The sequence below is a fragment of the Nannobrachium achirus genome, assembly GCF_963921795.1.
Source record: "Nannobrachium achirus genome assembly, chromosome: 9".
NCBI classification, from domain to species: domain Eukaryota; kingdom Metazoa; phylum Chordata; class Actinopteri; order Myctophiformes; family Myctophidae; genus Nannobrachium; species Nannobrachium achirus.
Genome location: NC_137818.1, coordinates 61,057,751 through 61,075,634, shown reverse-complemented (window position 1 = coordinate 61,075,634; position 17,884 = coordinate 61,057,751). Strand labels below are relative to the sequence as shown.

At 40.3% G+C, this 17,884-nt stretch overlaps 1 protein-coding gene across 1 annotated transcript; it reads right to left on the bottom strand.

Annotated features, from left to right (window-relative positions):
- Nucleotides 1-150: 150 nt before the first annotated feature.
- On the bottom strand, nucleotides 151-16,189 carry gpkow (G patch domain and KOW motifs; the record flags this gene model as incomplete). The annotated part of the gene is made up of 11 exons (XM_080734163.1): nucleotides 151-279; nucleotides 3,273-3,358; nucleotides 3,963-4,032; nucleotides 4,351-4,471; nucleotides 5,508-5,691; nucleotides 8,065-8,197; nucleotides 9,522-9,726; nucleotides 11,070-11,176; nucleotides 14,083-14,222; nucleotides 14,863-15,056; nucleotides 16,008-16,189. The coding sequence occupies 11 exons, from the start codon at nucleotides 16,187-16,189 to the stop codon at nucleotides 151-153; spliced, it is 1,551 nt and encodes a 516-aa protein (XP_080590289.1).
- Between the last annotated feature and the right edge of the window lie 1,695 nt (nucleotides 16,190-17,884).

The window sequence follows — 17,884 nt, the reverse complement described above, 5'->3', positions numbered from 1 at the left end:
TATAGTAGTTGTAAATATGACCCTGACTTAACCTCATTGTTACTTTTGACCAGAAGATGGATGGATTTTGCTAATAAATTAGATTGTGTAAAACGTGTTTAATGAAATTCATTTTTATTTGCATTAGACGGTACATTGTATAAAAACAGGTCAGTGGTCTACAGCTCCAACATAGTGACAAATATTATCATAATCGAGGGTGAAAACCTTCTCTTCATAGCGGTCTAGCTGCACCATGGCTTTGCATCGGTCCCTGTCACGCTGCAGAATACGACCCACCTGAAAAGAAAAAAGCTCTATATAATATTCAGATTCTGTAATTCATATTGTGTTACGCTTCTCTCCGGCTCTTCAATGGAAAAGAATCCAGCCTGAAAATAAGTTTTCATGTCAGGATAGGAATTTTATCCAATCAGAAAAGAGAACCACACAAAGATAATTTATTAGCTTCAATTTTATACTGTTCAATATACTAATTCTTTCTGTTCATTGTTTTTGTTTCATCACTTCCAATTTCACTTACAGTATATCGTCGTTGTCGGGTGGAAACCTTGTATGTCCAAAACCGTTGTATTTATCACCTAAAAAATATACCAAACTAGCGAAAACAGCCGATCTACAAGCACACAACGCCTCGCAGTGCGAGGCGTTGTGTGCTTGTAGATCTGCTGTTTTCACTACTTTAGTGCGACGGCCTTGTATGACGAAGCAAGGCTTTGCGAAACAATTTACAAATTTGAAACTTGGAGATACGAGGTTTCTGCCCGACAGTGACGATATCCTGTATGAGTTCTCTCTCCTAATTGGATACAATCCCGGCCTGAGATTTTCTGTTAGTAGTCCATGGGCCATACGAGATGTCGGTATCCGAAAGGTGGCAAAGGTTATCATGCATTTTTGAAAAGCTCTATATCTGTAGATTATATTTTGGTATGATAACCCTTTCTGAGACGCAGCTAAATTGGTATTATCAGCTGCTAGAGTTGGTGTCCCATTAACTTTAGGGAGTGTGCGATTTTAACGCGCGGTTGGTATGGTCCATAACGGGGGGGGATCATCAAATATTTTTTTTAGATCTTGGGGGGATCATGATTTTTTTCATTTTGGCTTTAGGGGGGCCATGCAACTTTAATTTGTCGAATTTTGTAATTAAAAATGCTTAGTTTGTTCTTTATTAACATCATCAAGTTAGTATACCCAGTTTCAACTATACATTGTCCCCTACATAGTTGATGGACTTGGTACATTCCAGTTGTTCTAATACATCCCTCGGCCCCTCCCCCTCCGGCTGCTCTCAGTGCGTCTCTGTGTTGTCGAAGTTCGCTGCACAGTGTGCAGTGCACACACAGGAGTTTCTCGTAGCAGCTGGACTGGATACATAGGCTAACAACCACCATATTTGTTACCAAGAGAGGAATATAGCATTAGAAAGAAAGGTGTAGTCTCTCTCTCTCTCTCTCTCTCTCTCTCTCTTTCTTTCTCTTTCTCTCTCTCTCTCTCTCTGCTGCGAAGTGGGAATTGGAGTCAGAAGGAGAGAGAAAAGACTCATGCACACTTTGTTGACTTGGTTGCTTGATGAATATCATGGAAAATAGATCAGTTACTCAATCTTAGTTTGGAGTGTTTTTGTAACCCCAATACAAGTCTAGAATAAAAAATGTACTTGAGTAAAAGTACCTAAGTATTGTCAAATGAAAGTCCCAAAAGTAAAAGTACTCATTATGCAGAATGTCCTGTTCTTTAATGATATTTTAAAAATAGCAGATCTACAAGCTCACAATGGAAGGCACGCAGGACAACTAACAACAACCCATATAAAACAAACATTATACACTTGATTGAAGTTCTTTATGGGGAGATGTTATGGAAACTGTACAAGATCACCACCAAAGCCCTTTCAACCTTCTCAAAGTTGCATAACAGAGATGTATGCAGCATCGTGACCACTCGACCATACCAGTGAGTAGCCTATATATTTGATTAATTGCTGGCCAAATAAATCTATCAATTTATGAAACATTTGCGCAGACCCGACTTTCAGACTATTTCTCATTATTCTGTACATGTGTTGTTGGTCTGAAACATGATGCAGCAGAAACACCTTGTTGTGAAAACATGCAGTATGCGTGCAAACACAGCCTGTGCGATTATAGTCCAATATAATTAATTTCCTTATGCAAGATGAAGCTGTAGTATGTTTGTTGTACAGCCTACTACTCCTTTACATTCGTTTTTGCACCTGCTTGTCATCCATGCATTCAAATTATTATGTCTGGTATTTTTTATCAGATGTCCGATAAATTAAAAATACTAGCACGATAGCTTTATATATATATATATATATATATATATGTATGTATATGTTTATTGGGAAGGGGGGTCATGCATTTTTCTCAAGTCACACAGGGGGGACCACAAAACAATATTTTAAGGTTGTGGGGGGACCATGAAAAAAAAAAAAAAAGATATCACCTGTCAACCAGCACCCCCTAGTGGGTAAATAACGTACACTCCCTTACTATACAGGAAAAGAAAACGCATGTGAGGGGTCAAACTAGGGATTTTTCATGATTCTGAATCCATTGCAAGCATTTGTTTTGCACGAAAAACATTCCTTGGGCTACAAGGGCCCCCAAAAGTGAAAAGTGATGACTCATCACTTTTCATCACTAAACCATAGTCTTGTGGGGCCGTTTTTAGCCCAAGGAATGTTTTTCGTGCAACACAAATGCTTGCAATGGATTCAGAATCATGAAAAACCTCTAGTTTGACGTTTTGCATTTTTTTCCTGTATAGTAAAGTTAATGGGACACCAATTTAGCTGTGTCTCAGAAAGGGTTATCATACCAAAATGTAATCTACAGATATAGAGCTTTTCAAAAATGCATGGTAACCTTTGCCACCTTTCGGATACCGACATCTCGTATGGCTCATGGACTACTACTTCAGAGCTAGAGATGGGGGAGACTTTGACTGAACAAACACCAACAACGATAACTCGAAAATATAGAGCAACATAACACTTATTCTAAACAAATACAATATAATTACACCCTTTTTAAACACCAACTTTTCACAAAATATCCAACATACAAGCTATGAGAAAGCCATAAACAAGAACGAAGTTTCAAAGTAGTGATGGGGAAAACCCGTTCTTTTCAGTGAACGAATCATTTCGATCACGTTCAGCGTAATGATCCGTTCAAACAATTCGTTCACCGTTCATAGCGCGATCGTCCTGTGAAAAACACAATCAAAGTGGTTAAACTCACCTGTCCTCTGTGCTCGCCCAGCACCACCATGATGCTATCAGAGTCGTTCTTTGGCACGATGGTCTCCAGCATGGTATGTTTCACATCTACAACATCATACATGTTGGGTTAATAAACTCACTTTATAATAACAACCAGGCATTGACACTAAGGTTTGCCCACCTGCCCCCCAGGCAGGTAGATAAAACTTTCGGGCAAGTGGAGTTTGCTTTCAGGTTGCCCGACCGGGCAAATGCTAGTTTGAAAGGGGACGCAACCGTCTATAAACACAGCACGAGATATCTGTCTAAACACCTGAACGTGGCCAAAGCGCTCTGTCTTCTGGTCTTTGGAATGTGAAGTAAAAGCACCGTTTACCTATACTGTGCTGTTTTCACTGTAAAAATAAGTAAAAAATAAGTGTGATATGTGAAGTCCTATTCAATCATAACTGTAGGTATTTGGATAAAGATTGAGGTATGACCTTTTTAAACTGTTAAATTGGACGGCAATTAAAATTTTACTCATCATTTTCTAATGGGCAATTTACTTTTCGGGCAAGTGGGCATGACCTTTGGGCAAGTAAATAATGACCTGTACTTGCCCAACGGGCCTCTCAGACCTTAGTGTTAACCCCTGATAACAACCATTGACTATTTTATTTTATTTGGAAACAAGCTTTTATGTGGTGTCTGTCCTCCTCCAACTCACCATCCAAGAATCTGCCTTCTTCAGTTCGACACACGCACGTGTCGGGCGTCAGGACGTCCTCTATACGCATCTGTGGGGAAAACAATAACAAAACTACTTTATGTCCAGACTAGACCAGCTGAAATGAAACATGTTTTTACAATTCTACAGCCTATCCATGGTCATAATGGGGGCATACTGTAGTTAATAGAAGCTGAACATTTATATATATATATATATATATATGCTAAACAATGTGATATAAATACCTATCTATGATATATTTTTTAAACACGCTTCTCAACTATTCATTTCATCGAAAAAGTAATTAAAAGAATAATCCAAAGAAAATAGTCGATAACTGCAGCCCTAGTCATGTCATGTTTTGGTTGTTGGTGTGATGTTTTACCTTTGAATTGTAGTACTTTCCCCCTTTGAAAGTCTTGTCTATAAAGCGTACTTTCAGGTCTCTCTGTAGCCAGGTGGGGGCAGCAGGGGGTCGCCGTGCTTCCTTCACGGGGGGCTTCTCTCTGGAGACAACAGTATTTATGTGCTTAATGCTTATTATGCATTCATTTTCAGAACGGGTACACAGTATTGTGTATCATTATTTTATGCTTTAACTACCGGTATTGAAAAATAGCAGATCTACAAGCTCACAGCGCGGCTGCGAGCTTGTAGATCTGCTATTTTTGAAAAATCGTGAAAATTAGAATTTTGACCCGATTCTATAAGTGTCTTTTGAATCCTTCTAAGACTTTTTGAAAAACCCTATGTTTCTATGTCAGCAATCTGGCCAGCCATCGTCAAAGAAAAGGTCATTTTCACTTAGCTGGAGCTCAGTTAGTCTGTTCTTGAGATACTACTATGTCAGTGGTTCTCAAACCTTTTCATGTGAAGGACCCCAAAATGATATGTATTTGGCCATGGACCCCCATCTCAAAATATTTAGTTCCAGGGACCACCCAGAAGCAAAGTTTGACTTACAAACGTTCGCTTTGAAAATACATATAGTCAAAGATTTGCACACATTTTCACGACCTTTTCAAAAATAGCAGATCTACAAGCCGCGCTGCGAGCTTGTATATCTGCTATTTTTCACTGGTTAAAGCATTCAATAATTCTAGGCCTAAATGCTTATTATGCATTCATTTAACTTGAACCGTAGCGTCCCTACTCTGGGGCTAACAATTGGGGGAAAAGAGCAGATCTACAAGCTCACAAAGTGCTGTGATTCGTTGAGCTTGTAAATCAGCTATTTGGGTGAAGGAGATTTGGTGTAGATGGAAATACTAGCTGACCTGGTATAGTGCCCTGGGGGACTCCGGTCAACTAAGCATATAGCGATTAATCAAATTAGGCCATAGTCTAATAAGTAAGTTAAATATTATAGCATTTTGCCAACATCATCTTGGTCTTAATCACTAAATTGTATACAGGTTAAAAACTAATGCTCAATGTTCAATAAATAAATACTAATCTTTCATGGCAAATCTTGTTTAGTTTTCGAAAATAAAATATGAACAAGCGCACATGAAAACCTCGCATCATTTATTGAAAGCCTACCTTTCGTGACTCGACTCCCTGTGTTTTCTTTTCCTCTCATCTTTTCCTCGCTCTCTGTCTGACGACTTGTGTTTCAGCCTGTCGTCCTGGTTCCTCTCCTCCTTCTGCTCCCTCCTCTGTTGCTCCTTCTCTCGTTCTTTCTCCTTCTGTTTCTCCTTCTCCTTGTGGGCGTTACCGAGGCGACCTGTTTGGCACAGAAACACAGCAGCATTGCAGCATCGTCTGCTTTGGGTTTGCTACAATCTATTAACCGCTTGAGGCCCTATGTTTCACAAAATGGGGGAAATAATCTAATCTGCAAGCTCGAAATGCACTGAGTTTTTAACCCATTCAGAATGGGTACACATTATTGTGTATCATTATTTTATGCTTTAACTATTGAAAAATAGCAGATATACAAGCTCACGGCGCGGCACCGAGTGCCGCGCTGCGAGCTTGTAGATCTGCTATTGAAAAATTGTGAAAATTTGAATTTTGACCTGATTCTATAAGTGTCTTTTGAATCCTTCTAAGGTTTTTTTGAAAAACCTATGTTTCTATGTCAGCAATCTGGCTGGCCATCGTCAAAGAAAAGGTCCTTTTCACTTAACTGGAGCTCTGTTCTTGAGAGACTACTATGTCAGTGGTTCTCAAACCTTTTCATGTGAAGGAATCCCCAAAATGATATGTATTTGGGCACGGACCCCCATCTCAAAATATCTAGTTCCAGGGACCACCCAGAGGCAAAATTTGAGTTACAAACGTTCGCTTTGAAAATACATATATTCAAAGATTTGCACACATTTTCACAACTTTTTCAAAAATAGCAGCTCTACAAGCTCGCAGCGCGGCACTCGGTGCCGCGCTGCGAGCTTGTAGATCTGCTATTTTTCACCGGTTAAAGCGTTCAATAATTCTACTAATATTTGTATAAAGACATGCCCAGAATAGGGATGCCAGGGTTCAAAGTGGTTAACGCAGGAAAGAAATAAAAGATTAATCGTCAAATGGAACACCTTGCTGCCTGCCAAGAATCCTAAGATGTTTCCATGGCATGGATCTGAAGGAGGCTGGCCGTATAAGAGTAGGTAACTAACCTCACAAACCACTGGACTAAAGCACCAAATGACTTGTGGACTCTGCCAGTAGGCCAAGGACATTCCGGTTCAAAGTAGTAAAAAGCTCAAATATAAAAGCTGAATTTGTCAAATCTAATACCACACTAGGGCATTCACGAATAGTGATTTTTAGTATTCGAATTATTTGACCTCAAAGTATTCGAATAGTCGAATATTCGACAGGACTGGCCAAACTGGCAAATATTAAGTAAGCAAGAGGCGAACATTGTGAAAATAGCCGATCTACATGCTCAGTGAGCATGTAGATCTGCTATTTTCACAATATTTATCTGCGGAACCAAGTCACATTAAATGTAATACCTACAATTCCAAGTTCTTGTCAGGGTGGGGGTCCCTAGTTCATATATGTTTATTTTGGGGGTCACGGCCTAAAAAGGTTTGAGGACCCCTGGTATAGCATTAACAAATTCATCCACCAGGGGCATTGACCACTCATTCTTATGACTTCTATCTAGCCAAGCTTTATAAAATATATATTTTTTAAAGAGAAAACAATAAAAAAATAAAAATAAGTGAATATTCGACTTCGGTGAACAACGTCGAATAGTGACTTTGATATTCGAATATTTGGTGAATGCCCTACACCACACTGTCAAGTTAAATCTTTTCTATCTTAACAGACAGCATTTCCCACAGTCAAGCTTTACAGAAACGTAAGTCTTTACAGTATTAAGTCTTTACAGTATGTGACACTGCGTTTGCTGAAAATCAAAGCCGTGATTTTGTCCCATGAAGGATCAAATGTCGCTGGGCTGGAGGGGAAACAGCCTTCTTCCAAAACATCCTCAATGTGCAGAAAAGGATGCCGATCCTTAATAATTAATCTGAACATTTTGAAAAGGAAGAGCAAAAACAACATCATATCTATGTCTATGTATTTCATTGTTAAACAACATAAGTCAGAAAAGGTAATTGATGATAAATGTAGTGTATTAAAGGAGTAGTTCACCCCCAAAATGACTTTTTTTTCTATTGATTATTCACGCCACGGAGACTTGAATGACATAATATTATTCTTTGTTTTTTGACAAAATATTGATTATGCATTTGGGTCCCCATCCGGAAACAATGGGGGTAAATTTACAATAATCAAATTTTGGTCTTAGGAATGCAAAAAAAATACAAAAGAAATATTATTGAACTCAAGCCTCCATGGCGTGAATAATCAATAGAAGAAAAATAAATCATTTTGGGGGTGAACTACTCCTTTAATGTGTAATCATTTATTTATGCTGTCCACTTTAGATAGATTATATTGGAGAGGAAGCAGATTGATTTTTGAAGATTAAAAGCCTTAAAGAAATTAGCCAAAAATAGACCACATTTTAAGCCAGAATTATGTTAAATTTATCATGAAATGCATTTTGAAAGGCATAATACTTGTGTAATTTTCTTACAGCGATTGTGTCACATGAGTTTTGTCTAAAATGTTTACTTACTGAGGTCTCTGCTGTATTTGTCATATTCTTTGCGATCCACCAGTTTCACAGCGTACTGACTGATGGTTGCAGTTTGACCACCGATTGCGAGCTTCACCATAACGCGCGCATTGTCTGTGTCCAAGCCCTCGATCTGCAACACACCAACACATGTACAGGAGATGAGGAACGGTCCAAGCCAAGAACAAATAAAACTGTGTGTTTAACCCATTTAGGCCTAGAATTATTGAATGCTTTAACCAGTGAAAAATAGCAGATATACAAGCTCGCAGCGCGGCACCGAGTGCCGCGCTGTGAGCTTTCAAAGTCTTTCAAAGTCGTGAAAATGTGTGCAAATCTTTGAATATATGTTTTTTTAAAGCGAACGTTTGTAACTTAAATTTAGCTTCTGGGTGGTCCCTGGAACTAAATATTTTGAGATGGGGGTCCGTGGCCAAATAAATCAGTTTGGGGGTCCTTGACATGAAAAAGTTTGAGAACCACTGACATAGTGGTCTCTCAAGAACAGACTAACTGAGCTCCATTTAAGTGAAAAGGACCTTTTCTTTGACGATGGCTGGCCAGATTGCTGACAGAAACATAGGTTTTTCAAAAAAACTTAGAAGGATTCAAAAGACACTTATAGAATCGGGTCGAAATTCTAATTTTCACAATTTTTCAAAAATAGCAGATCTACAAGTGCGAGCTTGTATATCTGCTATTTTTCAATAGTTAAAGCATAAAATAATAATACACTATAATGTGTACCCGTTCTGAATGGGTTAAAAAAAGTACTCAGAAGTAGGGATGGGACGATACGCGATATTATCGTTTATCGTGATTAAAAAACACTTGCGATAATCGTATCGTGGAGATTCAATATATCGTGATATCGTCCTCCGTCATGCACTGGGATCAATTCACCTTTTATTTGCCGAGCAGCATATCCGGTACCACTTAAACCCTCTATTGGTAAAAGGTACTTATAATATAGGTACTTGATACAGTCTTTTTTTTCCACTCTCTATCAAATGTCTTTGCCAAAAAATAGCCGATCTACAAGCTCACAACGCGTCGCAATTTTTTGGCAAATGTTCCGCCACCAGGATAATGGATTTTGATTATCTGGATAATATTGTAAATCGCGATTTCTTTGGTCACAATAATCGTGATATGAAATGTTCATATCATCCCATCCCTACTCAGAAGCTTATACTACATCACATGATGGTGTTGCTTGCTTTGGATTTATTTGGACACTTCAACTGATGTACTGTATATGAAGTACTATATTTACAACTAAAATCAGACTTTTTGAGTAAAACACACAAACCATGGTTAATATCTTAACCCCACTAATGCTATGCATGTCAATGCTTCAATCCAATTAGTGCCATATAACCTGTTCGCATGGTTGGAACTGTATGGATTTTATGGGTCAATAGATGCAAATAGAGGCATGGGACACAGTACACTACCTTTCCATACAGGTCTCTGTGTGCCCCAGACTGCACCAGAACGCAGCCCCCCGGCCCCAGTTCCAGCGTCTCCTCTTTCTCCCTCTCATCGCCAGGCTTGGGGGGCCGTCGATGTTTGCCGGGCTCCAGGTCCTTGGCGGCCGAACGATCGGCTCCCAGACCCAAACCCTTCGGTCGGAGCTGGTGCTCGATAGGCTTCACATCTCTGTAGCGGACAGGGAGCCACAGCTTTCCATCAATAGAACAGACAGCTGGACATGTGCAGCGATGTAGAAGGATTTCAATGGAAGAAGACAAGACTTGACGCTAAACATCCAAACGTCCCGTCTAGAGCAGGGGTCTTCAACGTTTTCAGGCCAAGGACCCCTTAGTTCAGTGGTTCTCAACGTTATCAGGCCGCGACCCCCAAAATAATCATATTCTAACTGGGGACCCCCCCCCCACCCTGACGAGCACTAAGAGTTTCGGTTCTACAATTTCAGCCTCTAATATTGTACAATTGCCAATGTTTCATTTGTTATTTCAAAGGTATTAAAAAGTCCTTAAATTGTCACTTTAGAAATGTGCATAAACCCTCTATACCAGGGGTCTTCAACGTTTTCAGGCCAAGGACCCCTTATTTGAGCGAGAGATGAAGCAGGGACCCCCACAACCTGTTCATAGATTCCATATAGTTTCATCGTTTGACAGCACGATTATCAGTGTATTTTGGATTCATGTAAATTTCAGATATTTAACCACTTGGACCGTCAATACTTAATTAACGTGACCTTTCACTCTGTACTTAGTCTGCTCTTTTTCCCCTCTACACTAGACCTTTTTGCCAAAAATAGCCGATCTACAAGCTCGAGCCGATCTACAAGCTCGAGCCGATCGTTGTGAGCTTGTATTTTTGGCTAAAGTTCTCGGAATATATTATGGACGCTAGGGTTCAAGTGGTTGATATAAAAAAAGAGAAAAGAAGTTTCTATAACACAAAGATTTGGAAGACCACCTGTTGAAGACCCCTGATATAACAGACAGCTGGCAGTGATGTAAAAGGATTTCAATGGATGAAGAAAAGACTTGATGCTAAACATCCAAACATCCTGTCTAGAGGACATCTTTGTTAGAATTAACATTATAATGTAATTAGGGTCAGTTTCATTTACTGTCATGTTTTATTATTGCTACAATCCTGGACTTCATTTAATGAATAAAACATGATTTTAACCAATCTAGATGTTAATAAAATATAACTAGTACATCTGCAGTGGTTGGAGGTGGTCTCCCTACTTTTCCATTTAGACATAGACCCTGGTGTCGGGCAGGACACTTATACTGGTTGACAATGTTATTGTCAATACAAGTATTTGAAACAGATTTCACACCAGATTGGACACTAGTATATATTGTCATTTGGGCATGGGCATCGTTGCAATAACTCCTCTCCGCTTAATTTGTTAGTTGGTAAACCTTGAAATATCAACGTGGCAATAAACGCTTAGTTCTCGGCGGAGAATAAGCAGTACTGCAATGTTCATGTCTTTTGTCTGAGCGAACACTCACTGTTTAAAGGTTCGTCCAATTCCTTCCCCTGCCTTCCAGCCCATCCCCTTCAGCATGGCCATTCCATAGGCCTCAACCGGAACATTCTCATAATCTGCCTCTGTGGACTGGCGTGCACACACACACACACACACACACACACACACACACACACACACACACACACACACACACACACACACACACACACACACACACACACACACACACACACACACACACACACACACACACACACACACACACACACACACACACACACACACACACACACACATTAAAACAATTACATTCTCTATTCACAACAACCCATTAAAATGACAAAATGAATCATATAAAACAGGGGTCTTCAACGTTTTCAGGCCAAGGACCCCTTAGTTGAGAGAGCGATGAAGCAGGGACCCCCACAACCTTTTCATAGATTCCATATAGTTTCATCGTTTGACAGCACAATCATCAGTGTATTTTGGATTCATGTAAATTTGTGTGTTCAGATATTTAACCACTTGAACCATCAATACTTAACTTGACCTTTCACTCTGTAATTAGTCCTCTCTTTTTCCCCTCTACGCCAAAGCTCTTTGCCAAAAATAGCAGATCTACAAGCGTTGTGAGCTTGTAGATCTGCTATTTTTGGCTAAAGTTCTCAGAATAAGGACACTAGGACACTAGAAAAGGTTTCTACCACACAAAGATCTGGAGAATCCCCTATAGTAACTCTGAGGACCCCCTAGGGGTCCCGGACCCCCTGTTGAAGACCCCTGATATAAAAAGATACAATGATAACGGTTAAATGAGATCCTCCCAGTTTGTAAAAACAAAAGCTATGTGTCAGTTCAGAGCAGCAGTTTACTGACGATGTTCTTACAACCCGCCCTCTGGTTCCAGGCTGTCTAACTCAGCCACGGCTGACTGAAAAGGCAGCGGGCTGGAACTGCAGCAATGGATGCATGGCACTGCAGCCGAGTCCACAACAAACATGCACGCATGGCACATACACAGAACTAACGGCCCACAAGCTAAGCTGAGATGCAAACACGGATTAAAGTGAACCCACCACAGGCAGGGTGGGCCGGTTCATTAATGTAATTTGTATTCCTCTTGTCCTATGGACAACGAGAGAGGACAGATACTGTATTACTGCATGTCAAATAAGCCTGTCACAATTATTACATAATCTTCTAATTGCAATTATTTGACATAATCGCGATTATTTGTCATAATCGTTTCCATGTTGAAAAATGTTCATATATTTTTTTTAAATAAAAAAATAGTGGAAATAGCAGATCTACAAGCTCACAATGCGTCGCGAGCTTGTAGATCGGCTATCAATGTTCTTTTTTAAGTATAAAGTTGTCAAATATTATGTCCGTAATATCTTTGTACATTTAGATTATGCGTCATATGTATCAATTGCCACTTCAAAGCCTAAAAGCCAAAAAGAAATGCAATTGTCAACGACAAAAGCACAATTAAATCGTTAATCGCAACTATTTGAGTGACAATTAATCGTCATGTAAAATGTCATAATCGTGACAGCCCTAATGTCAAGACAAGGATAAGGGGGTTGGGGGAATTCGGAAAGGGTTTGTTCTTCTGTGCAATCTCTACTGTAGAGAGAAAGCTGCAGACCATCTGCCTCCCAAACTGCACTGTACCGACTAAGTAACTCATGCATATGAATGCACCGGCGAGCAAACACAGACTACAGTGGCAGTGGGGTATGGCTCTAGCTGGTCACCGTATATACTCTACAGTCAGCACTTTCACACACTCAAGTTTCATTCCCAGTGAAACGAGTCCGTCCACCTGGCATTCAACCTGCTACTGAGAAATGTTATTGTTCACACGACCTCCGAAATGCTTCTCTAGCAGATTACACAGTTTTTTCGGAGATATGATATATCATCATCAATTTCTCAAATCTTGGCACATTTTTTTTATCCACTCATCTATACTGGTTGTTGGACACTTTATTCACATTTCAGAGGACGGCAGGTCTACAAACACATGTTGTATCCCCCTTCATCTTTTGCCTTGTAGCGTTCTTTTAGGCTTCATTAGGCTCAGACAGAGTTGTCGTTTTTTTTGTGAAAATCCATCTAAAAGGTATTCTGCTTCAGCCTAAACTGAAGCGAGGAAAACAACTGAAGCAAATGGAGAAAGATGGTCCATGATGCCACTGTCCAGTTTGGAAATGACTTCCACGATGATGGCGAGTGAGAACGACACGAGACCGGCATTCAACAGTGAACGTCTCACACCAAACCACACTGCCGTCCAACCTTTAGATCACACATCTAACTCTTTGGTCAAGTCAACACTCACAAATTATATCAACATCAGGTAAGCGCTGATTACAATACCGTCTGCGATTACTGTTGTCAAGTGCATCTTTAGAGTCAGCTAAATGTCTAATGTACTGTAGGTACGGTTGGCTTAATTAAAATAGTAATACAAGACAAGTCAAATTGAAGAGGTAACTTTTTGCACTCATAACTGTGGTTAGCTACTGTATGGCTGAGGACAAGTTAACATGCTGCTGAACTGACTAGACCATGGGTCTTCAACAGGGGGTCCGGGACCCCAAGGGGGTCTCAGAGTTACTACAGGGGGTCCTCCAAATCTTTGAGTTATAGAAACTGTTTTTTTTCCCCTCCTTTTTTATATTAACCACTTGAACCCTAGCGTCCATATTCTGAGAACGAGGCGTTGTGAGCTTGTAGATCGGCTATTTTAGGCAAAGAGCAAAGAGGAGAAAAAGAGCAGACTAAGTACAGAGTGATAGGTCAAGTTTATTAAGTATCGACGGTTCAATTGGTTAAATATCTGGAAACACACATTGACATGAATCCAAAATACACTGATGATTGTGCTGTCAAACAATGAAGCTATATGTTATCTATGGATTGTGGGGGGTCCCTGCTTCATCTCTCTCTCGACTAAGGGGTCCTTGGCCTGAAAACATGGAAGGACTAGATCTTTACAATCCAGACATATCAGATTTACTTACAGACTCTGGACGTAGGTCCACCTTGACCTGGTCTCCATCCTCGTAGCCTTGTGGGGCTTGGTTTTGCATCAGCAGGGGGATGCTGAGGTTGTATTCTGTCTTGGACGCATTCTCCCACTTCTCAAGCTCCCTCCGGGAATCTAAAAATGCAAGATACATAGAAAATTGATTAATATGTCCATGCATGATGGTCAGGGTTCCCACACATTTTTACCAATTAATTTCCAAAACTTTTCCAGAATATTTAAACCAATTTCCAGGACTATATAACAATAATTCAGCAATAACAAGTCGCTTACTCCTATGCGCAATGCCCAAAGACAGGTAGTGTATGCCAGTGGTTCTCAACCTTTTCAGGCTTTGACCGCTGAAATAATCATATTTTAACTGGGGACCCGGCACCCTGACGAGCACTAAGAGTTGAGGAATTTTGTATAAGACGTTTCTATTGTGAAAATAGCAGATCTACATGCTCACAACGCCTCGCAACGCGAGGCGTTGTGAGCATGTAGATCTGCTATTTTCACAATTTCTGCCTCTAATATTTGACAATTTAGCCAATTTTTAATTTGTAATTTCAGAGGTATTAACAAAATCAATAACCAAAGACAATGCATAGCTAATTTTTCCAGGACCTTCCAGGACCCTTGATCAATTCCAAAACCTTTCCAGTACTGGAAAAATATTTTTCTAATTTCAAAATATTTCCAGAAATGTCATGACCGTGGGAACCCTGGATAGTGCAACATAATGCACGCAGTCACGCATATGCACACGCACCTTCAATTAGTTCTTTGACCGCCTGGGATTCGACAGATTCCGGTTCGAGATCAGTGGGTTGGGTTTTGTCATCCTTTTTCTTATCCTGGACGGCTTTGTCCTCGGCTCTGTCCTCGACGTTCTCCGGTCGACACCAGCGGTTCTTCTGAATCAGAGGAATGATGAGTTCCTTTGGCTTCTCCACTGGCTTTGTACTGAAACAGCACACCAAGCAGCCAGTAAGACAGGAACAAAGGGATAACTTAACTAGCCGTATCCCGAGAATGGCAGCCTGTGATATTACATAAATGTCATGTATTCCATATACACAGCCATAGATCGCTCCTATGCCCTCCTGCGTTGAGGACGAGTTTCACAGGACCACATTTCATCCAGTGATGCATATGGGGCACACAGATCGGCAGGTCCATTCGGTTGGTGCAGAGTTTAATGACACCTGTCCCATATGTGCTCACTGGAGGAGGGGGACATGTCTCCATTCCGACATGTCGCCACTCCGACATTGACTTCTTATTGTCGGAGTGGCAACACTTCCATAGAGGTTAGGTTATAGGGTTACTGTCAGAAAGTGGTCTGTGTGAATCTCATGGTAAATCTGTATTTTACAAAATACACATTTTCTGCCTGAAATGTTAAATGGATATGAAACTAGACTCATTTTGTATGCCCCCGCGATGACTCATAGACACAGGCGTAGGGCATAGGAGGAATCTATGGCTGTGTACATGGAAATGGGAATACATGATATGTAATACCACAGTCATTCTAGGGCTAAACAGAACTAGCCAGGAAATGTACTTGGATGGATTTCTTCCCTTGTGTTACTGTACCAAGCTATGTCCATTAGGTATTTAAGTGACTGACAGTATCTTAAAACAAGACCCGAATGATCATTAAAGCAGATGTGTAATATATTATACACAATGGCATAATATGTAATATGTAGTCTGTCTAGTGTACAACGTAACGTATTTCAAATAGTATTTGTAATACGTTGTTTGATTTACTGCAAACGAACGTGTCTATTTTAAAAGGCACCAACATCACTGATCATCTTCTTTGACTGTACAAATACATAATTAGTAAAATAAAGAATTCTACCCAACGTTGGAATAACGATTGCGAAAATTAGCACGTTAGCTTACCTTTGCAGCTCCCTCCCGTCAACTCCGGTCAAATAATCTCGATCATCCTCATTCGCAGCATTGTTGCTGGACAGTTTGGGCTTTACAGTTTTACTGAATCCAAAAGATATCGCCCCTGTCTTTCTCTCGCCCAGCTCTTCAGGAGCACCAGCATTGTCGCTCTGATCACCGCACGACGCCATGATGGTTGTTTGGAAACGGCAGGCAGAAGAGACGTGGCATTGTGGTACTTGTAGTTCTATGGCCGTTTGCTGTCCCTTTACTTTTCACAGCAAATACTACAATACCCATATGTAAATCGTAACTGTATTTACATATTGGGAGCAGAAAGCCTTTGGGTTATGAACTTTAATTAAGTGGAAGACAGTCACCTTGGCTCTGGGTCGAGGATTTTAGTGCTTCTCAAATTGGGTTCCAGGGGGCCCAGGAGACTTTGAGGGGGCTCTGGGGTGCACCCCAAATACAAAAAAGGTACATAAAATGTATTCAGGGGTCCGAAAGGGGCCCCAACAATAAGGGACAGTTTGATTTCATTTACAAAATGAAAAGACATGATAATGCAATGCATGCAGATACAAGGTTAAATGAGATCCTCCCAGTTTGTAAAAAAATGAACTCCCAAGACTGCAAATGGAACCAAATTGCATGTCAAATTAACTCTATGGATTTTATTGTGTAGTAACCTGCTCAATGTTATCCCCAGTCCCCGATTATTCCCACATAATAATTATGTAGCCTTCTAAATGGAATCTAACAACAAATTTATTCTGCATATGATAATTTTGAAAGTATTGGCATATCCTTGACCTTACCTCCCCCTGACCTTTTTACTGTAAATAGTACCATTTATTTTGTATTCCGTTTTTGTCTTATGGTGACATGTTTTATATATAATATATATATAATATATATTATATATAATAAATGTTGTATGAGTAGGAGTTGTGCAAAAGGGACCCCATTTAAACAACAAAAAGCTTTATTGTGGTAGGCCTACTTACTTTTCCTATGCAAACTTCTAATAAACTATTCAATCAATCAATCAATCAACCAATCAATGGCGTGGTGGGTTCGTTCGTCGTGTCCTCCTAATTATTTCTATCTGAAAGCCTGGTAGGCGAGGTTACCTCCTAATCATTGGGTTTGAGAACCACTGACTGTGATATCCCAACAGCTTTCACAGTTATAGCCTATAAATTCACAGTTAGGACTTTAGGTAGAGGTGAATTATAGACGTGGACATGTGCAGGGAAAGCGTGTTGATCATTAGCAATGATTTGTAGATGCGTGCTGTGGTGCTGCTGGTGGCAGTGCTGGGTCTGGAGGAAGGATGCTGCAGCCTGCATGTGCTCTGCTGCTCTCAGCCTCCCCTCCATCATCAACTTGAGCCACAGCACAAACTAAACTGCTGATCCAAGTAGCTACAGTGCTACACCACAGCATATATAGCGAACAAAGGGGCGGCACTTTTAACTCTTTTCTTTCCCTCCCCTTTACGCCCAAGTTACATGGATTGCCTCCACGTTATCGTCTCTCCCTTTCTGTTAAAGTGATTTCTGGGAACAAGGACAATATAGACAATATAGCTTATTATAGATGTGTGTCACACACTTTTACAACGACACGCTGTAATAATTGATCATCGCGCTTCCGCGCTGCGCCGCAAAAGCACCGCGTCTGCAGTTCAATGACACCTCTAAGAAAATCGATAGCCTAGGCTACTACCTCCCGATTGTCCCGAATCCCTAGGCATATAGACCTACCTACCGGTAACCAACGTGATTTTTAGGCTACTTAACCGCACGAGTCCAATAAAGACATGTCGGTTAAACGCAAATGAATAAACAAAAGCGGGTTTGCTAAATGAAGATCAAGGA